This window comes from Oryctolagus cuniculus, chromosome 15, assembly GCF_964237555.1.
Source record: "Oryctolagus cuniculus chromosome 15, mOryCun1.1, whole genome shotgun sequence".
NCBI lineage: Eukaryota > Metazoa > Chordata > Mammalia > Lagomorpha > Leporidae > Oryctolagus > Oryctolagus cuniculus.
The window spans coordinates 39,634,097-39,660,441 of NC_091446.1; the positions used below are offsets into that span (position 1 = coordinate 39,634,097).

The 26,345-nt window shown below is 42.2% G+C and overlaps 1 protein-coding gene and 1 long non-coding RNA gene across 4 annotated transcripts in view; one reads left to right on the top strand and one right to left on the bottom strand.

The window, feature by feature from the left end:
- HTR7 (5-hydroxytryptamine receptor 7) overlaps positions 1–26,345 on the top strand; it is a 158,232-nt gene that overhangs the window by 82,678 nt on the left and 49,209 nt on the right. For 2 of the 3 annotated variants that reach the window (XM_051823396.2, XM_008270184.4), the window contains exon 2: positions 6,556–7,311. In XM_051823396.2, coding sequence (XP_051679356.2) covers positions 6,556–7,311 — 756 coding nt within the window. Of the gene's footprint in view, positions 1–6,555; positions 7,312–15,355; positions 17,030–26,345 lie in introns of those variants that run through there. The other variant, XM_002718503.5, reaches the window with a different exon arrangement.
- Positions 14,399–25,640, bottom strand: LOC138845342 (uncharacterized). The gene is made up of 2 exons (XR_011382374.1): positions 25,389–25,640; positions 14,399–23,462 (listed from the first exon to the last, which is right to left on the bottom strand). It is a non-coding gene; the product is annotated as an uncharacterized lncRNA (long non-coding RNA).

Below are 26,345 nucleotides of genomic sequence, written 5' to 3' on the forward strand. Positions count from 1 at the left end.
TATTTCAAAAGCTCCTCAGGGAATGCCAGTAATGTGGCAATTTTGGGAACCACTTATTGAGAGTGGAGATTCTAGTGGATTTTGCTTAGCGTAAGGGAAAGTCTTTTGGAAGAGTTTTTCTAAGTGTGTGAAATTTTTTTTAACCTGGACACTCTAAAACTCATTGTATTTCAGCATAATTTCACCTAGTTTCTTTTACTCCATAAATTATTATTCTATAGCAATGAAAAACTCAGGCGAAACCATTTAATTAAGGAACTATTCAATACAATTTTAAGTAGTTAGAATGGAAATCAGGCAGCAGAGTTAATCTGCTTCTAATCCTCTGTATGCAGGTTATAACTCCCTAATCCTCTGTTTCTCTGAACCTCTACTTGAATGGAACCCCACTTCAATGGAACCCCTAATGAGAATTGCATACATTTTCAATTATATAGTACTTTGGTGTCTTTGTTGCCAAAATTTGATGTATTTTGACATTTGTATGAAGTTAAATTTTGAAGCTTTATAAACTCTCTGGTTTCTGATTAACAGTTGGAATAAAATAAGTGTTAGTGTGATAAATATTAGCTATACCTATTAAGGAATAGTTAGAACCAATCAAGGGTTTTTTTACTTTTTTTGCCTTGAGGTAAGATTTATCCCATATAAGATTTGGTAGAATGAATTGCTTCCTTGAATAGCAGTATTACTTTCTATAGTAATTATAGGATTTTAAATGTCAGTGAGTTTTCTTTTTATGTGAATTTATGAATGTAATAAAGTACTTTTGACAATCTGATCAAATAAAGCAATATAAAATTTAATTATTAGATTTTTAGGCATTTTATGAAACAAATTTTCTCTATTGCCAGAATCATTTATGTAATTTAGAAAGTACAGAATTCTCTCAAATGTTTTATTCTGTTCTTAAAAATACAATAGCATGTTTTTTACATTTACACTATTAAAAAATCAAGCATAAAAAATCCAATGACATTTTAAATGAATAAAATCCCTACAACTTAGATAAAACTTCTGTTGATATTTTGGTGGATATTCTTGTAGACATACCAGAACATCTACACATACACAAGCACATGCCAACTTTTACATAAGGATATGAATATATTATATGATGCTCAATTTTTTTTTCTATTTACTCTTCTATTTCTATGTTAATAAATACAGATGTTTGTAATCATTTTTATGATTGCATGTTTACACATTTGCACATTATGGTATATGCAAACAAGCACACACACCCCATAATTTATTTATCTACTCTCTTTTTGATGGGTACTTAGATTATATCTTTTTTTCCTCTGTTGTTTAGGTAGTTAACATCTTGGCAGATTAGTTATCTCAGATTTGCACAATTATCTTAGTAAGACAAATCCCTTCATCTGATTGCTGAGCCAAGGGATAATTTTTAATGTATAATTGCAAAGCTGGCTTTTGGAATTTTTGTCCCAGTTGGCAGCCTCATTAGCGAATTATAAGAGTGCATTTTTTTTTCACAAGTGTCCAATATTGGGTTTTATCTTAAAAATTGGCTGGTGTTCAAAATATATGTCATCATTTAAAAATTTTTATCTTTTTTATTATTAATGAAGTTCTACCTATTGGCAAGTGTTTATTGGCTGTGAGTATTACTTCTTGGTTAATTGCTTTAATCTTTTTTTTTTAAAGATTTATTTTATTTATTTGAAAGAGTTACAGAGAGAGGTAGAAACAGAGAGAGAGGTGTTCCATCCACTGGTTCACTCCCCAGTTGGCTGCAATGGCTGGAGCAGCGCCAATCCGAAGCCAGGAGCCAGGAGTTTCTTCCGGGTATCCCATGTGGGTCAGGGGTCCAAGGTCTTGGGCCATCTTCCACTGCTATCCCAGGCCATAGCAGAGAGCTGGATTGGAAGTAGAGCAGCCGAGACTCTAACCGGTGCCCATGTGGGATGCCAGCACTGCAGGCTTTACCTGTTACGCCACAGCGCCAGTCCTGTGGTTTTTAAAAAATTGTCCTATAAGAGATCTGTGAATATTGGGATATTGTCATTTATATTCCTGATTTATTTGATTTTACCTCTGCACATAGTGATTTTTAAATGAAATGATATTTATTTGGTTTTCTTAAATTTTTGTCACTAAAATTTTTTGATGTATCATTTTATAATTGTAAGCTTTTCTGTCATAGTTAAGAATGGCCTTTGTCATCACAAGCTTGCAGAAATACCTATATTTCCTTATGGTATTCTTCAAAACTTTCATCTATTTTTTGGGAGGCAGAAAGGTGGAGGGAGAACTACCAACTCTACTGGTTCATTCTTCAAATGCCTATAGGGGCTGGGACTGGATAGGGCAAAAGCAGGGAACCAGGAACTCAATCCAGATCTCCCACATGGGTAATGGAAATCCCGCTACTCAAACCATCTCTGCTGCTTCCCAGGTCTGTAGTTGTAGGGAGCTGGAGTTAGGAGCCAGAGCCAGCCACTGAACCCAGGTACTCTGATGTGGGATGCCAGCATCTTAGCCATTAAACAGTTGCCCTGGATTTACATTTTTTACATGATAATCTTTACTCCATTGTGGGATTTATGTTTAAGAAGCAGAAAGGTCAGAAGGCAATGCAGTTTTTACCCTAGGGGTAGCTAGTTGTCAGACTTCTGCAATTTCTAATCTCTTACTACTGATTTAAAATGACTCCCTTTATATTAAATTCTCTTTTATATTTGAATCCCTTTTAAGTGAGCTATTCCATTATAATGATCTGTCTACTTTTGAATAATTGTTACTGAGATTTTATTTCTGTGGTTTTACATTATCTTTAATACAGTAAATGTCCTTTCTTTATTCTTTTTCAGAATATCCATTTTTGCATTTTGACTTAATGAATCTTAAAATTGTCTAATTAAACTGTTAAAGGTACTGCTAGGTTATTCAATTGGGGTTGTTATAGATTGAGGGAAAATTGGCACCTTTATAATAATGAATATTTGTATTGAAGAAAAAGGTTTATTTCAGGATTTAAGTATTCTTTTATGTATGTTGATAAGATTTCATGTTTTCTTCAAATGAACTCTGGTCATTCTTAAAGCTTTTTCCTAGATATTTGAAATTATGGTTGTTGTTAATGGAATTTTACTCCTCCAAATATTCCTTAATTGTGAACACATAAGCTATTGACTTTTGTTTATTTTTCTGTTACATCCAGACTCTTTAGTGAGCATGCCAATTTTTTTCCTAGTAATCTTTTGGTTCATTTTGGCCTCCTAAATTTTTATAAAGTGGTGCCCAGAAGACTAAGGAACTACTTTACTGTAGGATGTAATTTGAAATCAGTAGAGAATGGAACTTTAAATAGGACAAAGTTTATGGAATATGAACATCCAGGGAAGAGTGAATATGGACCAATCCATATCACTGAAATATGTTAGGTTATTAATACTAGAATGAGTGAAGATGCTGTTGTTATGAGGTTAGCTAATATTCTGAGATATCCTTTGGTATTCCATTAATACTCTCCTGTGATTAATCTTTGGGAATTCTGTGTTACTTGTGTAGGCAGGATAAAACTTCTCGGATGTCCCCCATGGCCAGGGCTGAAGCTGGAAACTCAATCCAGGTCTCCCACACGTTTATCAGGAACCCACTTACTTGAGCCATCGCCACTGCCTCCCAAGGTCTGCATTAGCCAGAGGCAGGTATCATACCTGGGCACTCTGATATGGGTTGTGGGCATCTTAACCACTAGGCTGAAGACCTACCCTTGAGTTTTTAAGTAAACTTGAAGTAGTACCTCCTTCCAGTAAGCAAAATGGGAGGGAAAGGGAGGAGGACTAAACTGACTCCAAGAATAGTCATGTGCCACGTTGTGAGTTCCAGGCTTGCTAATTTTTTCTAATACTCCACAAATAAAATATAACTTCTTTTATTGGTGTAAATAATCTTACTTTGTTCTTCCAACTATCTTGCTCCAACCATCTACCATACCAACCTCTGTCCCACCCAGTGGGTGTGTGTAAGGTGGCCTGATGATGCCATCTGGTGGCCACCTGGGGAACTTTGTGACCTAAGCTCTGTGTGTTGGACCTCTGCTCTGGCAGACCATGGGCATCAGCCTGGCCTGATGTCTTAGATGCCCGATCCAGGTTGGGGAACAGGTAGTTTATGCCTGCAGTGTCGACAGAGATGGAAGGGGGATCAACATCCACGTTCCGGGAAAGGCTGCTGGGAGGAGCTGGGAACAAGAGCAGGTAGAGAGCAAGGAACAGATCCAAGGAGACAAATCTACAAGGGACTTCCACCGGGAAATATTTAGAGAATACTCCTAAAGCAAAGCAAAGCAAAGCAAGGGAAGGGACACATTTTTGTTTTTCTTAAATAAATGTGTTTTAATTATATTTTCTCATGAATTTAAAATCATTTATTTATTTGAAAGATAGAACAACAGAAAGAGGGAGAGAGAGAGAGAAAGAAAGAGACTTAGCTGTTGGCTGCAATAGCTAAATCTGGACCAGTCCTAAGCCAGGAGCCTGGAACTCCCTCTGGGCCTCCCACATGCGTGTCAGGGGCCCCAGCACTTGTGTCATCCTCTGCTGCTTTCCCAGTTATGTTAGCAGGGAGCTGGATGGGAAGTGGAATGGCCAGGACTCAAACTGGTACTCTGATGCGGGATGCCAGCATCACAAATGGTCCCTTAACTGGACAATGCCACAATGTTGGTCTGGAAGGGAGACATTCTTAATAGGAAAACTGGTTTGCATTCTGCTTCCGGCAAGGATCTGCTTAACTGTGGACATCTGGTCAGTTTTAACATCATCTTCAGAGGGTTCCTCATCTGCCTTTTTTTTCTCTCAATTTTTAAAAAAATTTCATTTCCGTGGCTTGAAACTCGGAGAATTCCACATAAAGCAAACACTAATTCATATTTCCTTTTTCTTTTCTTTCTCTTTCCCTCACACCTCATTCCTTATCTCCTTCTCTTCCTTCTAGTTCCTTCTCTCTCTCTCTCTCTCTCTCTCTGTCTCTCTGTCTCAAATTTTTGTTTTTGCATTATCAGGAACACTTCTATCTTTCCCTTCCTTTGTTCTGTTTGGGAGCCAAGACATCCTCATGGCTGCAGATCAACCCTGGAGAGTGCTTGTGGGTTTGCTTCCTGTGGAACAGGGAAGGCAGGGTCAGGGAAGTGAGGCACCTGGCAGGGATCAGAGTCCCCTTCCACTGCTCCCTGGCTCAGTCCTTACCTCCGCACAATTTCTTCATGGGTCTGCATTCAAGATGTCGGTCTCTTTAAATCACTGCCAGGCTCCCAACATGTAAACACTGCCTGGCACGCAGAAGCAGCTTTGTTAATATCTGTTGAGGGAATAAATGGGTATTCTCAGTGAGTAAGCAGATCCAGTGAGCCCAGTGAGTACGCTTGTGCCTTTTTATTCCATGGGATAATTTAAACATCAAGCGTGTTTCCAGCAGGAATTACTATTATTATTCTTTTATGTTTTAACCTCCCAATGGACAGTCTTTCAGAAAAATCAGAGATTGGTGAGCCAGATACTCTCTGTAACTGTCCTTTTTATGTTTCAAGCTTGTGTCTTTTATATACTTAAAGGCAGCAGTACCAAAAACATAGTAGCCAGCTTTTACCTGTTTTTGCATCTCAAATGCTTTTCCCCAAAAGAGAAGTTAAGGCAGTTAAATATTGTGGAAAAAAAGCAATTTGGAAACTATTCAGTTTTTGGACAAGGATTTTACTCTCTTTGTTTTTCTCTGTTTGCTGAATCTCTTTTGCATGACAAATTCTCGGTAACAATGGAGAAATATTTATTCCCTGTATGGAACTCAGTGGAGAGAAAATGTTAGACTTGCTTAATCCCTTTCAGAAATGTGCCCTTACTCATGATCCTCCCCAGATCTGGAGATGAGGCAGGCTTTTTTCCCCTATGGTTTCTCAGTGCTGTCATGTGAGAATTTTCTGGAGATTAAAAAAAATTTTTTTCTTCCTACTTTCCTTTCTCAAAGTTGAGAATTTCCAAAGTATCTCACATATCTCTGTGATCTTAAAGAAATTTTTTTTTTCTCACATCAGTGCCAAGGCAAAAGTAAAATGAATTACGAGTGAGCTTGAAGTAAGACAGCCACCGTGATCAGTGGGTGTTCTACTGTGATGGTGTAATAGACCAAGGTTAGTTGGTGAGGGTGTGGCACAGCATTCCACATCAGCAGCAAGATGTCTTGCTCCTCATGATTTTGGTGGCTTTGGTTCTGGGGGTGGGAAGGCAGGTGTGTAATCTGTTCATCGGCCCCATGGACTGACAGGCTGCTAGGGATGGGAAAAGCATGGCTCAGCCTTAGAGCCAGAGGGTCCTCAGGCTGAGTCCTGGCAGAGTCTCGGACTGACAGGGTGACTTGGAATAAAAGAAGCAACGTCTCAGAACCCGAGCTTACCTTTCTGCAAAGTGGAAATAAAGATGGGCCTGGAAGGGCAGTGGTGAGGCCTGGCGGTAGTGCCCGGCCGGTGTTAATTCCTCAGGTGTTCATTATGGTCCCGGTATCCACTGTTCTCTGCGTCTCTCTCCTTAGGTACCTTGGCATCACGAGGCCCCTCACCTACCCCGTGAGGCAGAATGGGAAATGCATGGCAAAAATGATTCTGTCCGTGTGGCTTCTCTCGGCCTCCATCACGTTGCCCCCGCTCTTCGGCTGGGCTCAGAACGTGAACGACGACAAAGTGTGCCTGATCAGCCAGGATTTCGGCTACACGATTTACTCCACGGCCGTGGCCTTCTACATCCCCATGTCCGTCATGCTCTTCATGTACTACCGCATCTACAAGGCCGCCAGGAAGAGCGCCGCCAAGCACAAGTTCCCCGGCTTCCCCCGCGCGCAGCCTGGCAGCCTCCTCTCCCTGAACGGCATGGTGAAGCTGCAGAAGGAGGTGGAAGAGTGTGCGAACCTTTCGAGACTCCTCAAACACGAAAGGAAAAACATCTCCATCTTCAAGCGGGAGCAGAAGGCGGCCACCACGTTGGGGATCATCGTGGGGGCCTTCACCGTGTGCTGGCTGCCCTTCTTCCTCCTCTCCACAGCCAGACCCTTCATCTGCGGCACTGCCTGCAGCTGCATCCCGCTCTGGGTGGAGAGGACATGCCTGTGGCTGGGCTATGCAAACTCTCTCATTAACCCTTTTATATATGCCTTCTTCAACCGGGACCTGAGGACCACCTATCGCAGCCTGCTCCAGTGCCAGTACCGGAATATCAACCGGAAGCTCTCGGCCGCAGGCATGCACGAGGCCCTGAAGCTTGCCGAGAGGCCGGAGAGATCCGAGTTTGCGCTGTAAGGTCCCTTACTGTTATTTATTCCTCTCGCCCCCTCACCCCCTTTATGCAGCTCCTCGGGGGCACATCGTAGGACGTTCCCCAACCAGTAGCTAGAAGCACATCTGATTTGAATTTGAATTCAGGATAGCACAGTCTCCTGTTCCCCAGTCAGTAAGTTTCAACAGCCAATGTGCTTAGATGGATTGGAAGACCAGACTGATTTGCTGATGAATTGCAGTAGTTGTAAGTGAAACAAGGAGGGTGGTGACACCTTCCATCCATTTTCTGTAAAAAGTATACAAATCGGTCCTCATAGCCAAATTCCTGCAGCGTTATCACTTGCTGTTGTTCTTCTATGCAGCAAAACTCTTTTGATGGCCTTGACCTTCTTTGATAGGAGGAAGCAGAACTGGTCTTTCCAGTGTGCATTTGTATTCACGCAGGCTAAATAGGATCAGCATGGGCGAATGGCAGGGTTGCTCTGGGGAGATGCTAGAGTTGGACAAGGTCTTCAAAGGCACGGGAGCATTTGAGTAGTGCTGCCCACCTTCCTGGCAATTGAGAACAGGTCCAAAATTGTTTAGCGTGTCTGGGTCTTGGTGACTTTCCAGGAAGCAATTGCAGTGGAGTGTTGGGATCTGTAAAGCCATGGTAGTGATAAGGACATGGAAGCTCGATAAATAACCTGCACATTAACAAATCTGGCATCGTCAAGAGGGAAGGATATAGAATGGTCCTTAGAGCTGTGTGTTTGAAAGTCGAGGGAAAAGAAAAGTCAGAGTGAGAAGATGGAAGGTACTGTGTGAGAGAGCAGGTTGGTGCTGGGCATGAGCCAGAGAAGGGAGGTGTGCCTCACTGGCCCTGGCAGGAAAGAATGGGCCAGAGAAGCAGGGACACCCTGGATGAGAGGGCCCCTCCCTCTCCGGATTGAGGAAGCTACTGAGGCTTGGGGAGCGAGATATCCCACACTTAGCTGGTGTCACCCCTAAGCCTCAGCCCTGTGTGAGCTGAATCCTAGCAGTGCACATTTAATACACTGTTATATATATATATATAATATATATATTATGTTGTATATATAATGTTATATATACTGTATATATAATGTTATATATACTGTTTCATATACTGGAGTGCCTTTAATGTACAACCCAAGTTGTAAGACTACAGCTACACTTATTCTTGAGTGGGATGTGGCCTCATAGGTATTCATTTTTACTTCTGTTATCATCTATGCTGTTTTATACAAGTGTAATTGTTCACAGTATAAAAAGTAGCATTTAGGGGCCAGTGCTGTGGCACAGTAGGTTAATTCTCTGCCTGCGACGCCGGCATCCCATATGGGTGCCGGCTGCTCCTCTTCCAATCCAGCTGTCTGCTATGGCCTGGAAAAGCAGTGGAAGATGGCCCAAATGCTTGGGACCCTGCACTCATATGGGAGACACGGGAGGGGCTCCTGGCTCCTGGCTTTGGATTGGTATAGCTCTGGCCATTGTGGCCACTTGGGGAGTAAACCAGCAGATGGAAGACCTTTCTCTCTGTCTCTCCTGCTCACTTTCTGTAACTCTACCTCTCAAATAAATAAATAAAATCCTAAAAAGAGTAGCATTTAAAAATGTAATTCTAGAATATATACTATGAGCTACCACAGAAATCTTTCCATAATATTCTACTGCATTGACCACTAGTATCTGACTATGAGATTGTGAATTCCTTCAGGGAATGAACCATGTCAGATATGTATTTGGGGGACTCTAATAGAGTGCCTGACCCCTAATAGATGATAAATAATAGAGATGATTGCTAATAATGATTGACTACTTACTACATGCCACCTACGATATAGGTGAGTCTAGCAGTTCTGGTTTCCTGGAGAATAACCTGAAGCACAGGAACATAAAAGTAAGTGACCTGAGATCACATGGCCCCTAATTGGTAGATGTGATGTGAATTACCCTGATGCACCTGCTGTTACCCTTATCATTTTGCTACTTTTCAAATGATTTCAGTCTGCACACAATGAGGAGCTGCTGAACATGTTTGAGCTGGGGATTGAAGCCATTAGCTCTCCAAGAAGACAACTGGAATGACCCATAAACTCTAAGTCAGTTTCGTTTATAGACTTAACTGCACTATGGGAGGACACCTCCTAGGCAGTCTTAGTAGTTTCTCAGATGCAGGACATAAGGCCAGGATGTTGATAGAGTTTTAGGGCATGGGCTGGGCACTTTTATGTTGTAGTACTTGTGAAGACTGGGCAGAGCTTATGACATAATAGCTTTAGATCAATGGGTACAGCATGTTGAGGGCTTTGAAGCAAGCATTGATGAGCTAGCTATTAGTCTTGATAAATGAGTCCTTTGAGTTGATACACAGTCTTACCTTTGGGAAGCAACTGTTTGCTGGACGAAGCAAGCAGATTATTTTGCTAGGACTCAGGAATGTGTAGCATAGGAAAAAGGAGGCATGCTGGTTTTAGGAGTAGCGTGCTGAGGGCTGGGTTGGAGGAAAGTCTCTGGCACTAGTGAGAAGGGCAGACATAAGGGAAAGACAGGTGGCAAGGAGTCCAGTTATGCAGCCAACATATAAACCAGGGCAGAAAATCTTGCACCAGAAACCACCACTGTACTTGCATGCATTCTACTCTAAGCACTTGAGAACAACTTCACTGATTATCTTAGTTAATTCACAAATTGTTCAGCTTGCAAAATTATAATTTTTAAAATATAACCCTAATAGTCTTTTCAGTTCAAAACAATATTGATCATATTTACTGAGTGTTCACTGTCAGATCCTACACAAGCACCGTGTGCAAATTATATCACTGAACACCCAGTTCTTTATGATTGGTTGTTTTTCTTTATCTTCATTCCAAAGATAAGAACACAGGTTTGGTGAGGTTGAATAATTTTCCCACAGTCATACAGATAAAGAAGGTTAGGGCTGCATTTAAGCTCAAGATGTCTGTGTTCCAAAGTGCTTTTAACTTCCGTTCTACTGTGCTTTTTAGAAAAATAAATCAGCTAACATAAAGTCCAAGGGCATTGCCTTTGTATCTTTCCTTAGTACAGAGGTTTGGATTTTTTTTTCCCCTGTGAGTCGAACTTGGAGATCAGCAAGCTTACTGTGAAGGGCCACATAGTTAACTGTTTCCAGTTTGCATAGTCATCTGTTGATAGTGCTCATCTCTGCCCTTTTCTTTGACATTAAAAAGATGGATATGACTATACCAATACAACTTTGTTTACAAAAAGAGGCAGGCAGCTGGATCTGGCCTACAGGCTATACTCTGCTGTTCTCTGATCTAAGAATATTACTATCCCTCTCATATCTTTTTCAGTTTTAATTTATAATGATAAAATGTTCAAATCTTTTAGGGTGACTTAAAATATCCATCAACTTTAGGAAATTTCTAATGATAAAGCTATTCTATTAAATTGAAATAGCTGCTGTTTTTCTAACTCTGTATCAGGCAGTTTTTGCATCAGTACCAATATTGGAAGAGTTATCTTTCATCGCCATTTGTATAACTGTTGTGCATTGACAAGGATATAGAAAATATATGATGTCTTTTCTGGCCTTGTACATACATGTCTTTAGGAGAAACCATACATAAACATGTACACATGCCACAAGGGTAGGAAACATCACATATTGCAAGCTAATCCCCAGTGCAGTAGCATTAGGAGATGGGGCCTTAGGAGGAGATTAGGTCATGAGGGCAGGGCCCTCATGAATGGGATTAGTGCCCTTAATGGAAGAGGCCCAAGGGAGCTTGTTCATGCCTTCTGCTATGTGAGGATACAACTAGTAGGTACCATCTATGAAGCAGAGAAAGACCCCTCACCAAACCTGAAATCTTGTGATGTGTTGATCTTGGATTTCCCAGCCTCTGCATTTCTCTTGTTTATAAGCTACCCTGTTTAAGGTATTTTGTTATGACAGCCTAAATGGACTGGGATGTATGAACACCTACCCTTTTGGTAAAATGTAAAAATGAAAGCAGGAAAAGCTATAGGATTTGAAGGAGAGGAAAATTACTCAGAGTTGACGCTAATGCTCTGTGATGAGCAGCAGATCCTGAGGCTATGGGCTTGAAATGTCTAGGAAGGTGGTCAAGGTGTTTATAGCTGAGTGGCAGCAGAAGTGGTATCCCATGTGAAGGGCATCATTTTATGTAGAGACACCAATGTTGGAGCCTATAAAATGGACAGCCTACACGAAGCTAAACACTGGAGTGAGGGGAGAGTTTGAGACCAGGGTAGAAAGGTAGATTGAGACAAAATTATGAAGAACCCTTAATGCTAGCTCCAAGAATTTGGAGACAGGTGATTCTCAGCCAGGAGTAATTTTGCCTTCTTCCTACCCTGAGAATTTGGTAATTCTGGAGGCATTTTTCTTGTCACAACTGGGAGGGAATCGTGCTGCTGGCACCTGCTGGGTGGAGGTCAGGGTTGCCTCTGAAGACCTACGGTGCACAGGTCAGCCATTTACGACAAAGAATTACCCAGGCCACAATGCTACATCTGAAAAACCTTGGTCTAGGCAATAGGACGTCATCAGTGAGTCAGTACATGCAGAGGAATGGAGTCATCAACATGGTGAAGACTGAGTGGTGTTGTGGGATGGACCAGAAGGTAGAGAATGGAGGTAGATGGTCTTCACTGGCTTTTTCGAGATCTTTTGTGGATCTACTAAGTACCAGGCAAAGTGCCAGGCATAGTAAGGGTATAAAGATGAGTGACAGTCCTCAGCTCTGGAAACTTGTAACTCAGTGGGCTGGGGTAGCTATACAGGTGTTGGCGGTAGTGAGTAAAGGATTTGAAAGCAGAATAAGAACCTCCATAATCCTCACTCTGCAGTTTCATTCAAATAAATGCAAGTTGGGTACCCTAAAAAACTCATAACTACCATAACTACTGGGTGTGAAAGACATAACCAGTCTCTGGAAGAATTACAAAGGGTGTCTAATTCAGAGCTCACAGCAAGTCTGAGTCCTTTGCGCCTCTACCTGTCTGTCTAGCTTTTGCTTATCTCGTGGCCACCCTCAAGTCTCTGGGCTCCTCCCTGTAGTTGCTCCAGCCCTTTATTCCCCCTGGCTGCTTGCGTTCTAGTCCTTTTGTCTTTTGCTCTTGGATCTGCCTTCTTGACTCTACTCTTTGTCCTACAAAGAAGCTTGCTTTCTTCCCCATGTAAACACTCTACTAGACCATGTATGCTGCTTCCAAACATTTACCTGTTTCTTCCCATTTTCATTTTCTTTTTTTTTTTTTAAAGATTTTTATTTGAAAGGCAGAGTTACAGAGAGAGGGAGACACACACCCGAGAGAGAGAGAGAGAGAGAGAGAGAGGGAGGGAGGGAGAGGGAGAGAGAGAGAGAATCTTCCATCCATTGATTCACTCCCCATATGGCCACACACTGGATCAGGAAAGACAGGAGCCAGGAGCTTCATCTGCATCTCCCAAGTGGGTGGAAGGGGTCCAAGCACTTGGGCCATCTTCCCAGGAGCATTAGTAGGGAGCTGGAGCAGAAGCAGAAATGGAGCAGCAGCCAAGTCATAAATCAGAGCCCATGTGGGATGCTGGCATCCTAGTGGGCAGCTCAACCCACTGTGCCAGGATGCTGGCCTCCTCTCATTTTCTTGATCAGCATAAACGGAGCTGCAGGAGTCCAGCAGGCACTTGAGAATTTTCCTTGAGGACAACAGAGTAAATGGGGGTGGGGGGATGCTATGAGTACTTTTGCACTGGTAATTGTAATTCATTAGTATCAATTTTAATCTTTTTTACCTTTTCACAAGAATACAAATACTGGCAATACCAAACTAAATGTGATAAACTGATATAAGCAGACAGTCTTTTTCTTTTGGAATTTGGTGACTTAACCTGTAGATTTGCTTTCAATTGCCATAAATTTTAAGTATGACATTTTGATGCTTCAGGGTCTTTGACACCATTTATGACTCCTGTTGAAAAGCAATTTTAAAATACTACTACATTGAAAGAATTGCATGAAATAGTTTTGAAGTAGCTCTTCCTTTCCTCTTCCTCTTTTCTCCTTGGTGACTGAATTGTCTTTGTTTTCAAAGTGCCTTTTACAATCCCTGTCGATTGCAGCCGTTCATAGCAGCGACTCGTAGCAGAGTAACCTTGGATTTCTGCCATGGATTCTGTCGATATGCAGCTCCAGGGTTTGTGCTGAACCTTTGGAGTTCAGGGCGAATTTCATCCTTTTTAAATGGAAACCAATAATGTTTTGGGAAAAAAATGAAATGAGATTGATCTCACAGGAAATTAGGAAGAAACAACAAGCCCTTGAAACCCGGAGTGGCTGCAGAGGACATTGTCTTAAAGACAGAAACAAATGTTTGCCATTTTTTCATTGATGTTTTTTTTTCCCCACAGTGGTATGGCCCTCATCATTAACTAGCTGGAACTCAGCACTTTATTCTTATGAAATCATTAACTGATAATAGTAAGAGCTAATTTTCTTCTTGCTTTACAATGACCTACATTTTAACTTTGTGGTGTCTCTTTAAAGTAGGAAAGGTAGGTGATTGCCCTCTTTTGCTTTTTCTAATAGAGATAGATAATAACTATGCATCGCACAATATAAAACCAAGCAGTACAGAGGAATGTAGAAGAAAGAGGAGGTTTGTAAGGGGTATAATTCTAAGGATGAAAATGTCCAAGGTGGAAATCATGAAGGAGGTGGTATGTGAGGTGGGTGCTGAATAACCAGTAGAATTTTTACAGGAAGGGATGGGGGTGGAGGTGGAGTGGGGACTGCTTGTGGTAGAGGGGTCATAGCTGAGGAAGGGGTGAGGCTGAGGATCCTGGGGCATGTCTTTAGGAATATGGGGAAATTGGAAAGATTGGGGGGCAGCTGCAGGGCCACATGGACACTGGGGTAGGCAGGGAGATGAGGGTTTCTGAGCAGGAGTGAGGCCAGGCTGCTGCATGCATGGTATATGGAGGGCCTCGCTGCAGGAGATGGGAGATGGGTTAGGTGGAGAACCTCAGAGAGCGGTCTCAGGTCAGGGGGGCCTGCACTAGGAGGGTAGCATTCAGACTAGGAAAAAAGTGTCTGAGATGTGTGGGAGTTGGAATCCCCAGACCACTGCAGCCAGCTGGAAGGTAGGTGGAAAGGAGAGGGAGGTGGAGCTGTGGCAGAGGCCTGGAGATCAGGAGAGCTTGTGGAGGCCCTGGGCCAGGAGTCGGTGTTGATGGAGCACAGCTGGGACACCGCCTGGTTCCATTCTCACTCCCAGATACCCAGGAGCCTTCAGTGCTGGGTCTGGGCTGAAGAGTAGCAGCTGACCTTAGGCACTATTGTATGAGGTTGGGGAACAGAGGCTGCGTCTTTCGGGGAAATAGGTCCTTTCTCCAAGGAGATCCTTCTGTTGAATCACCCATCTGAAGAGCCAGCCAGGCTGTCTTTGGAGGGGGACACCAGATGAGGAGGAACAGGACCGGGGTTGGCAAGGCTGAGACTGGGAGCATAGTCCCAGGTCTGGGCAGTGTGGTAAGTCAAGGACCACACAGGTGCAGAGATCAGACTCATGACTCACACCAAGAGAAAGGACTCTGCAGGGGGAAGTGTGGGGAGGAGAACTGGTCTCTGCACAGGGAGTTTACTATCATACTCCTTCCTTGGTGAAGAGGAGACTGCTTCTCAGTAGTAGTCATTCTTCTTTTCCAGGAGGGTAAGTGCTGTAGTATTTTGCAAGGATTTTTGGGAGCAAAGTCATTTTTGGCTTCAGCTGTATTATGAAAGTAAATTTCTAAATGGGTGATTTGGGGCTGATTTGCAAATATATTAAGTAAGGGCTTGGCAACATGTAGACATCATAAAATTTATGAAAAGAGCTACAGCACTTTTTCTTTCCCTCTGGAGGTGCTCGTAAACCCTTAGAAGCCACAAATGATTCAAATTACTGACTGCTGTAAAAAATTAAATCCACCCACCACAAAATGAAAACTCACATTTATGGTTCTGCTAAATCATTTTCCTCTCTCTCTCTCTTTCTCTTCTCTTTGTCTTCTCTCTTTCTTTATAGACAAAACTCTGACTACTGTAGAAAAAAAGGTCATGATTCATGATCAAAGCGGAATCATGGAGATGAAATAAACAAGGCAAAACAGGTGGAAACAGAAGGAAATCATTTGCCAAGACTGCAGAATGGAAAGCGGCTCCCGTCCTTTCTGGGGATGGTTAAGATGTGACAAGCAGGGTGATCTGTTGTACAAAGTCTTTTACGAGGGAGATGGTGAGCTCTCCTTTTGTTGTGGATCAGTGCTCTTGTGTGCAAATGCAAACAGTTCTCTGTGCCAGGCAGCCAGTTCATCTCAGCACTAAGCACACTAGCAGAACTGAGTTCCAGAAGGGAAGCGGTTTCTGGTGCTTTGTGTCATGTCCACACCCATGCCAGTGGGAGAAAGTGCCAGTGCACACGCCCCCTGCTTCCGAGTCAGGCATCATTCATGAGACAGAATGTATTTAGTTGTATGACAGAAGGGCGTTTCTCCAAGCAAACCCCAGTAAGCATAGTGTTGAACATGTTGCATGTCCATGTTAGAAAACAGAATGCAGTCATCAGCTAATACAAACGACTTCCCAGAGCAGTGTTTGTTTAAAGCTTCTGTCAAATAGTTTGGCTTTTCTGCAGGGTACCTGTGATCTCCCAGCAACCTCCTTTCATGTTATGGTGTAACTCAGGAACAGACCTCGGGATGGAGAGAAGGATAAAACTCGAGAAAAGCTTTTCCTGGGCTCACACTTGGAGGGGTTCCTGAGAGGTGAAGGGGATTCCTTCTTTGAGGATTTGTTTTGTCAAATGGAGAGCGATTGCGACCTCACTGCACTGTATGGTAACATGATTGTTGGCATATTTGTGACTCCAGTTCATACAAGGGAGCTGCGGACCCCCAGGCTGGCCCACGGCTCCCTCTTGTGAGAAAGTAATGGGGTGTCCACGAGTGGCTGTGGTGCTCCCGGCGATGGAGCGGGCACCCGCTCATCCTCACTGGGCAGCCTGCGTTGCCTCCATCGTGTGAATTGTTGGGCATCTGGAGTCTCCTGGGAAGAGCTCCAGAATCCCATTTTGTTTCTTCTGAAGAATCTGTTTTTTGTGTTCCTTGTATCTTATATCAAGTTTGTGTCTGGGTAATTCTGTCCCCTGACACCCCTCTACCCCAACCACCACTACCACCAAAAAAGAAAAAGTGGCCGACATTAAGAACGGGTAAGGAAATGGGAATGGTCCCACACGGGTAGTGTATTTTTTACAAAATGGTTCTGTGTAGTAAATAGCAGCAAAGGCGGCAGAAAGACAGGAGGTCAGAAGAGTACCTATAAGTGTAAGGGGAGAAATGAATGACAATCTTCATTTGATAAAAGAGAACTGGAAGAGAATATTATTTTCCTACAATAAAGGAAGTGGTCCTCTCATGGGAATCGGTGCAATTCCAGCCTGGATTATGGACTTCTTCCAGCTGTTACTGACATTGCTTCGTGCCAGAGGCAGGGAAGAGCTGCTTTCCAAGAGGGGCGGTGGGCACTGTCCTTTCAGACAAAGCTTGTGCAAATTCCCAAACCACAGATTTGCTAAAGTGACTGTGTGTAAACTTATATTCATAATTTAAATGATGAATTATGGTCAGATACATGTTGTTAAATTTGAAAATGTTTTACTACATTACATCAAATAAAGTTTATTTGTAGCTGTAATAAAGGAACTTAAGTAATGCTTTCCAGTTAAAGGTCTGATGTCCTACATGTTGTTCTTCCTAGAACTGCACAAGGGCACAGTTTCCCAGTCTGCCCAAATCCTAACAGGTAGCTGATGGTTCTGTACTTAATGACATCTTGCCATGAGGAGTCGTCCATATAGTAAGTTTTTATTTTTTAAGCAGTGTTCATTTCTGGATCTGATGAGTGGGCATTTACTGGGCTCCTTCTATGTTCAGCACTGGAAACATCAACAGAGATGGTCTGGTGTAGGCCTTACTGTTCAGGAATTTGCCATCAGGCAGAAGGCAGGTACATCTCCCTCCAACTGTCACAATGCAAGATAGCGAGTGCTGGGGTAGGTTGCAGGGAGTGACAGTTTTCTTTTCTGTAGTCTGACACAGGGTGTTAAGATGAGTTGGACTGATTTAGGTTTTAAAATGTGTTTAATTTTTTATTAAGACTTTAGTTATTCAAATTGACTTTTTTTTTTTTTCCTGACTTGAATGGCTGAGTATTGAATTCTCTGCTTCATTCTGGCTATAGCTTCATGTGTATGCTGTGCTTGAAATGTATTGCAGCCAAATGAAAGGAAAAAGTAGAAACTGAAAGGAAATGAGAAAAGTAGCAGTCAATTAATAGGTTTCCCATGTGACACAGTCTGTGCCAACAGTACAGCTTTGAACTAAGATGAGAAAATCTTTGAAAGAAACATATTATGTGTGTGTGTGTGTGTATGTATATATGTGTTATGATTGCTCAGGCAAGAATGCCTATTATGACTAATCTCTCTTCTCACTTTAGGGTATCAGCTGTCATCCTTTGACAAGGCTGGGTGCTGGGAGATGGTGCTTGGAAGAGATAATTGAATCACTGTTGCTTTAGTGTTTAGTGCTATTCTGTAAATAGGAAACAGGAGGCACTCACGCAGTTCCTAGGTTTTCTGGAAACCGCTTCATAACTCTTGTAGCGTTTACCACAATGTCATGGGCTGGCAATGCTTCTCTATGTGTTTGGTGATGATATTTTTGTACAGCTTTGTTAGATTCGTCAACTGCAGGCATGAGACCAACAATATGAATTTAAAATGCTGGCAATTTTCAGGTATTTTATGTTACTAATCACCATCTGGAGATGGTGGGAATTTTCCTTTCAGCGTTTTAATTGTTGACAAGGTCCTCAATGTAATAGATGTAAATGTTTACAAATCTTGGATTATTTTAAACTGCCCATGCGCCTTCTCATCTCTGGACCATTACATATGCTTTCTGCCTCTGTCTGGGGTGTTCTTCCTGCTCTCAGTGGCTACTTCATTATGTCTTCATCATTGTTCATAGTTCCATGTTCCACATCAGTATGCCCATTCCCCAGCGCTGTGCTGGGGACATGTGAATGGAGGCAGGTACTAACTATTTCTGAATGGGAAGGAAAGAGGGCGGAGGAGACAGAGGGCCCAGAGTTCACTAGGCGTCCTTTTAAGTTTGCATATGAGGAAATTGAGGAGACTTGGCATGCTCAGTAATTGTGGGAAAAGGAATTGGAATTAAGCTTCTGTGTGCGCTTGGGGCAGGCCCTTTACTCCATAAAGCTGCTTCTTTTGCATGAATTATATCAAGAGAGCGACCTTTTCTTAATTTTCTGCACTAGTAGAGCAGAGCCGTGTATGTGCGATGGCCCATATGTTGAAACTGTTTATCTGCAGAGAGCCAGATGGTCCTTAGCTGTACACAAAGAAGCCACTGGAAACTTTCGGGGGGTCAGTGCATTTTAAAAACATCCTGAGAAATGCATAATGTGATGGCGTTACTCACTCTGAACTCGCAGCAAGGAAAACCTTGTTAGATACTATGATGAAACGTGTAGACTTTGAGAACCAACTCAGGACATCTAGAGATGGAAGTTTATCTAATTGGATGACTTTTTAAACTTGCTTTGTCTATACTTTTTCTGGAGAAGGAAAGTCCTGCCTTAACATAAAACACTTTGCTTTTTTAAGTTCCTGCTGAGATAAATAATAAAAATAATTGTGTGGAAGCTGGCAGAGATATGATGTGATCATCAGTAAAAATGCAAGACCAAAATTTTCTGTGGTTAATGTGAAACAGAAAGTAGGAGAGGTTGATGAGCATCAGATGCGGATCTTCAGGGAGCAGTTCTGTTGAACTGTGGCACTTTAAAGCCTGCTAAGATGAAGGGGTTGTGCCTGTCCTAGTGGAGGCGAACAGTGGTAATCCAAAGTAGCAGATGGGAAGAAGTATCTGGAATTTATCCTGGAGGTGGATTATGTAATATTTTTGGTGCCAAATTCCTTTTCTGTATTGTCTTTCGATTAGGTTATTATTAGAACACTCTTCATTCTTTAAACTCATACGGTCTCACCGTAGGAGAGGTGGTTCAGATCCGCTATGAGAGGCAGCAGGAAGTCAGCTGTAAACACAAAATGTGTCATGGATAGTTCACAAAGTCAGTCTTCTGCCTGTAGGAAAATGTAAGTAAAAGATGCACAGAGAATCTCGGAGCTGGAGAGGCAAATGGGTGGTCTGATACAACGCTCTACTGTTTTGCAGGGGAAAAAACTCAGACACTGAACTAGAGTTGTGTTATGTTTCAGTATGTTTAAAGGAGTGTGGTATATAGCAAGGATTTGCAAACTATCAGGTGAAGGAATTATTTTTTAAATCTGTCACATGGCTATGCATTTAAGAAATATAATAAAAATCATAATAAAAATGAAAAAGCATACAAAATATAAGTCCAGTTTTTAATTAGGTTCAGACAAAAAATTACATTTCAAGAATTATGATCAGAATAAATGCAACGTAAGCAAAAAATTGCAAAACTTGACCGTTGTTCATGAAAAATGAGTAATGGCTCACGCAGTGAAAACCTAGCAGGTAGTTACCCAGGTGAGAAATTCCGGCGTCCCTGTTGCACACGGGGCCCTAGTTTTGCAAGGCTCTTCTACAGCACGTTGTGAGGAGCTGATGTGGGGAGGGTGTCCGCACAGGAGGGGTGGGGAGCTGCAAGGAACAGCTGGCCTCTGGGAACCGAACCTGACGGAGATGTGCCCTGAGATGAGAGTCAGAGTCTTGAGACAACTGCCATTTTTTGCCCTGTGTTTTTCCTTTCCAGTTACCTGCCTGCTGATCAGGAAACCTTGAAAGGTTTTAAAATTTTAAATGATTACTCAGCCATTAAAAAAAGAATGAAATCCTGACTTTGCAACAAATGCATGCCACTGGAGATCATTATGCTAAGTGAAATAAGCCAGACCCTGAAAGACAAATATTTGTGGTGGTAGCTAATGAATAAAGATAGTATAAAAATTTTTGAATGATTAACTAGCTTGTTCTTAAGGCAAAAACAAACAAACAAAGAATAAATTTAATGAGGTATCACCAACAGAATTTGTAGGCAAAAGATTGTAATGTTAAAAGGTTATTTTCAAGTAACCACAACACCTTTATTGTAAACCCAATATTTTCTTTTCTTTTTAAACAAGAAACTAAAAAATGTTTATAGTTAGTTTCTTAATGCTCCTTTTTTTTTGACAGTCAGAGTTAGACAGTGAGAGAGAGAGGCAGAGAGAAAGAGAGAAAGGTCTTCCTTTTTCCGTTGGTCCATCCCCTAAGTGGCTGCTATGGTAGGCGCGTTGCAGCCGGTGTGCTGTGCCGATCCGAAGCCAGGAGCCAGGTGCTTCCTCCTGGTCTCCCAGGCGGGTGCAGGGCCCAAGTAATGGATGGAGCAAACATAAAATTCAGTCAAATATGAACACAAAGATACTCTGTTTATCTAGTTAATATGTACAGACTCTGGGGAATACTCATCATGACATAACCTATGCTAGCAAGTCTCAGGCCTGAGATCTTAGAGATCCTAACTGACCAAATGGATGTAAGTTTGAAATCAATAAGAAAAAGGAATATCAGCAAAAACATTAATATTTAAATTGTCACACACTTCTGGATAATTAATGTGTGAGAAAAAAAATCTCAAGGTAAATTAGGGTGTTTATTGGAGGAAGTATATCACAGCCATTACATATGCAGTAGTTAAAGGTGGCCAAAATTTTCATTCTATTGCCACCTTGAAAATGGAAACTAGTTCCCCTTAAATGTAGGCTGGACTTGGCAACTGGCTTAGCTAACATAGTAGCACATTTAGAGCACTGGTCAAGGTATTAGGGACAAAGGGTAGTACCCTATCTGGAAACATGTTCTATTTATGTTGAACATCAGTTTCTGAAAATAACACTTCATATTTTGTGTTATGATATGAAGCTATAATTGTGAATTTAAAATGTTTAGGGGGAAAATGTGGGAAAAGCTTAGCAACATTGGGCTGGTGTGATGACATTGATATTTCATGGGTTACAGAAGAAAAATTTGAGTTTCTATTTAAAATGAAAGCCTCTTGGCCGGCGCCGCGGCTCACTAGGCTAATCCTCCGCCTTGCGGCGCCGGCACACCGGGTTCTAGTCCCGGTTGGGGCACCAGATCCTGTCCCGGTTGCCCCTCTTCCAGGCCAGCTCTCTGCTGTGGCCCAGGAGTGCCGTGGAGGATGGCCCAAGTACTTGGGCCCTGCACCCCGTGGGAGACCAGGATAAGTACCTGGCTCCTGCCATCGGATCAGTACGGTGTGCCGGCCACAGTGCGCTGGCCGCGGTGGCCATTGGAGGGTGAACCAACGGCAAAGGAAGACCTTTCTCTCTGTCTCTCTCTCTCACTGTCCACTCTGCCTGTCAAAAAAAAAAAAAAAAAAATGAAAGCCTCTTGGGACCAGTGTTGTGGCATAGCAGGTAAAGCCACCACCTGCAATGCCAGCATCCCATATGGGTACCGACCCTGCTCCTGGCCACTCCACTTCTGATCCTGCTAGTCCATCAATGGCCTGGGAAAAGCAATGGAAGATGGCTCAGGTGGGAGGCCCAGACAAAGCTCCTGGCTTCTGGCCTTGGCCGGGTCCAATCGTGGCCTACCCAATATTTTCCAAGTCCCTCTTGGTGTAAGAATGACCTAGGCAGCTTGTTAAGTGGGAAGATTCTTGGGCCCCATTGCAAGAGATCTGTTTTGTCCTTGAGACCAGGCTGGGGATGCAGAGTGCCTACTGGCTGATTCTAGTATAGCTTTTCTGGATTCCATTGTTGAGAATGGTTGCTCCAAAACATTCTGGAAGATAGAGTTCTGTAGCCAATTCTGTGTGTTATTACTGAGGAAAAGTATGATGAATGGGAAATGACATAAAAATCATTTTATGTGGTTATAGAATCTTTGTCAAAGAAATATACAAGTTGCTCACAAGTTGTCTCTTTCATACCTTTGGAGGGATGGGGAACCTTTTTTTTCCTGCCAAAGGCTGTTCGGATACTTGCAGCATCTTTTGCGGGGCATACAAAATTATCACCTTAGAAATTAAGTGACTATAGGTTTATTGAATTTCAAGTTTCACCTGTGTTTGCCTTGACAGGGCCAGACCAAATGATTTCACAGGCCTTCCGCAGCCCGTGGGCCAGATGTTCTCCACCCTTGATAGGAATTAATAGGAATTAGTACTTATTGTTGGCACCAAAACTCCAGCATTTTTTGTAGAGGAAGTTAAAACACAGATCATTTTATTTTGCAAATATGATATTTAAAGACATGTAAATGTAGATGTGTATGTTTAAGTCATTTCTATTTTTTTGGTTTCTTTCTTTTTTTTTTTCTCTTGAGATCTCTCTATTGAGAATGGCCATTAGCCAAAGAAGCCACTCTCCAGGAGACCCTGACCAGAGGAAGGTTAAGTTCAAGTGACTCAGTCAGGTGAGACACACAGGAAGTGAAACCAAAATACCTGGAACAAGAAATTATTACTCACAGGTCCTGGAGAGGTTGGCAGTGCTGGCAGAGGCAGCTAGGAGCTCACATAGGGGTGGAGAGCGAGAGCGAGGATTTGTAGGATTGTGCTTTCATTAGGTTCTGTGAGGGTTATTTATTAGGCTCTCCCCCTGGGGTTGTGGATTGGCTGGTTTAAAGAAAATACCTGAGACAGGCAGGATGTTTACTTACATGACTTTAGTGTTGACCATTACTTTTTTTGTGGGATGTGTTGGGTTTGGGGTCATGAGATGAGGAACAAGTGGGCTCTACTGAAAGCAACTATGTAGGGATAGGAAGTTTTTTTAAAATTTTTTTTAAAGATTTATTTATTTGAAAGGCAGAGTTACAGAGAGGCAGAGAGATAGAAAGAGAGAGAGAGAGAAAGAGAAAGAGAGAGGTCTTCCATCTGCTGGTTCACTCTCCAGATGGCTGCAGTGGCTGGAGCTGGGCTGATCCAAAGCTGGGAGCCAGGAGCTTCCTCCAGGTCTCCCACGTGTGTTCAGGGTACCAAGAACTTGGGCCATCTTCCACTGCTTTGTCGGGCCATCTTCCACTGCTTTGTCAGGCCATAGCAGAGAGCTGGATCAGAAGTGGAGCAGCTGGGACTCAAACTGGCACGCATATTGGATGCGGTGCTACAGGCTGTGGCTTTACCTGCTATGCCACAGTGCAGGCCCCAAAGGGAAGTTTCAACTAGATGAAGGTGATGGGATACAACTGGGTTTCAAATAACGTGTCTGGCCTAAACATGGATGCTGAACGGCAACTATAGTAGACAGATTACGACAAGTGCAGAGCTGGAAAATTTCCACATCATTGACTGACTCTTTACATGAGATGATTAGTATTGCCACCAGCACAGATCAGGTGAGAATCAGTACATCACCTATCTGTTCTTACAGCCAAACAGCTGATCAAATGTTCAATAAAACAATAGATATTTGTGAAACATCTGTGGACCATTACCAAGTGTGAGATGTTGACATTGGCCATAGTGCACATTTTCACCATTATTTGTGGATATATACATACACACACACACACACACACATAATGGCACTGGTTAATAACGGCTCACATTTAGTAAGTATTTCTTACTCATCTGTTATTCTGATAATCTGCACAGCAACCCTAAAAGGTTATTGTCATCTCCCCTGTATGGGTGAAGGAACTGACACTAAGGGAGCTCAGTGGCATTAACTCGAGGTGGAAAAATCAAGCTCTCAGAGTTGCATCTTATTACGTCTTCCATTCCACAAAACACATCTCAGTGGTGACTGACTGGTTTTGTAGGCAGCTGAACTCTGAGGCATTCACTCTTGCATCTGTAAATATCTCTTATCGTACACCAAGGACTGCAGATCCCGCAAATTCAAGGTTACATTCCAGCTAATTGTGAAGGAAGGTTATCATTCCTGCTTCCTCATCTCTGTTTCCAAGTTCCTGGTGTCCCAGTGCTCTCTTCTGGCTGTGCTGGTGATGGTTAATTGTGTGCATCAGCTTGACTGGACCGTGGGACTGAGATACTTGCCCACGTGTTCTTTCTGGGTGTGTATGTGAGAGTGTTTCTGGATAAGGTTACCATTTGAACCAGTACATTGCATAAAGCAGGTTATCCTCTACGTGCATGGACCTCCTCTAATTTGTTCAGTCTTCCTTTCCCCTGAATAGATAATAGGGTAATAGAAGGGAGGATTTGCTCTCTCTCTGAGTGACTGTGCCACTAGAACTGGGATATAAGTTCTCTTCTGACCTCAGGTGGGGACGGTCAGCCCTCTGGTTCTCAGGCTTTTGGACTCCTGCTGAACTACAGCACCGGCTCTCCTGGGTCTTCTAGTTACACAGAAGCAGATCATGGGACTTGCAGACCGCCACAGTCATGTGAGCCAATTCCTCATGGTAAATCTCAATCTCACACATACCCCCTCTCTCCATACACATAAACCCACGCATAAACACATAAACACACGCATAAACACACACACACAAAATGTACGTGTGACAGGTCCTCAAAAAGTTCATGGAAAATGCACGTTATGAAAGTCTGTCTATTTAAAAAATTTTTGTACACCACAATAAACATTTTTAATTTCATTTTTTCCATGAACTTTTTGAAATGTCTGTGTTTGTGTACGTGTGTATGTTCCCTGTTTGTTCTGTTTGGAAAACCGTATTCTGCCCTCAGTGCTGCAATGTATGCCTTTCTCTGTGTTTCTCATAGAAACTTTTTAATGATTCCCACTCTCATCTTCTCCCTTCTTTTAACTGTCAGCCAGTGAATGGAATACACTTATCCACTCAGGGATGATATCATCTTCTTAAAAGGCATATAGTTGCATCAAGGCAAGCACCTTCTTGGATCAACCGCTGATCCCTAATGAGTGTTGATGGAGATTTACACAACAGCATGACAAGTTGGTGGTAAAATAGCAGCTCCAACTGCACTGTGTGTACTTCTTTCCTTTTAGACGATTCTGCAAATCCTACAGTCATTTAATTACTTACCCTCCCAGGAGACGCTGAAGCTGGAAGCATGCTGTTATCCAAACCAGTCTGCATGACTTGGGCCAGGTCTCTTTCCTGCCAACATTGGAGCGGAGAACGTAGGGAATTCCCTGGCTTTTTAAAACAAAAACAGAATGAGGGTAATTAGGTAACAGCTGAGATTTGTCAGGGAGACTTGGCGAGTTGCCCCCAGCTCTTGGTCTTTGTGGAGGTCTGCTTGTACAAGACAGCTTCAGCTGCTCTCCCGGCCCCAGAGAGCAATTCCAGGAAAGAATGTTTACAGTCATCCTCATTATTCCATCAACATCCTCATCAATGGCTTTGTTTGACATTCTAGACTGTAGTTTGGAAGTGGAGATAAAAGTAGCACCTGCAACTATTTCTGGGTGCCTGAATCTTCATACTGCTTATTCTTGTGGTGCTTACAATTTTAATTGCAGCAAGCTTTTATAAACTGGTTTTTAACTTATCTTCAAAAGTAATATATTTACCTAATTAAACCAATTAAGAGAAATTTGGCTTAATTCCCATTCATCCATGTGCATCATACAAGGCACAGACTTTTGGATGGAAACCAGTTCTTAAATATTGAAACATGCATTCTAGTACAGCATGCAGTTCTACAAGAAAATCATCTAATCAAGACAAATGTTTTTGTTATTTATATTTCACCATGACAAATATGTACGAGAAGGGTACTGATGTGTTTAATTTATCTACTGGGGAGGGCTGTTGAGAAAAAGAAATCATAACCAAATTTTTATAATCTTATTAGACAAATTTGAACTTCTGAAAGAATAAAGTAAAACTTTTAAATTTGTTACTTCAAATACATGAGAATAAAATGTCATAAATCCCACTCATGTATTTTGCTGTCATTTTGGCATATTCACATCTTTTTTAATTTTTATTTTTTTAAATGAGTATTTTAATTCAGCTTTAGAAAAAGATAGTACA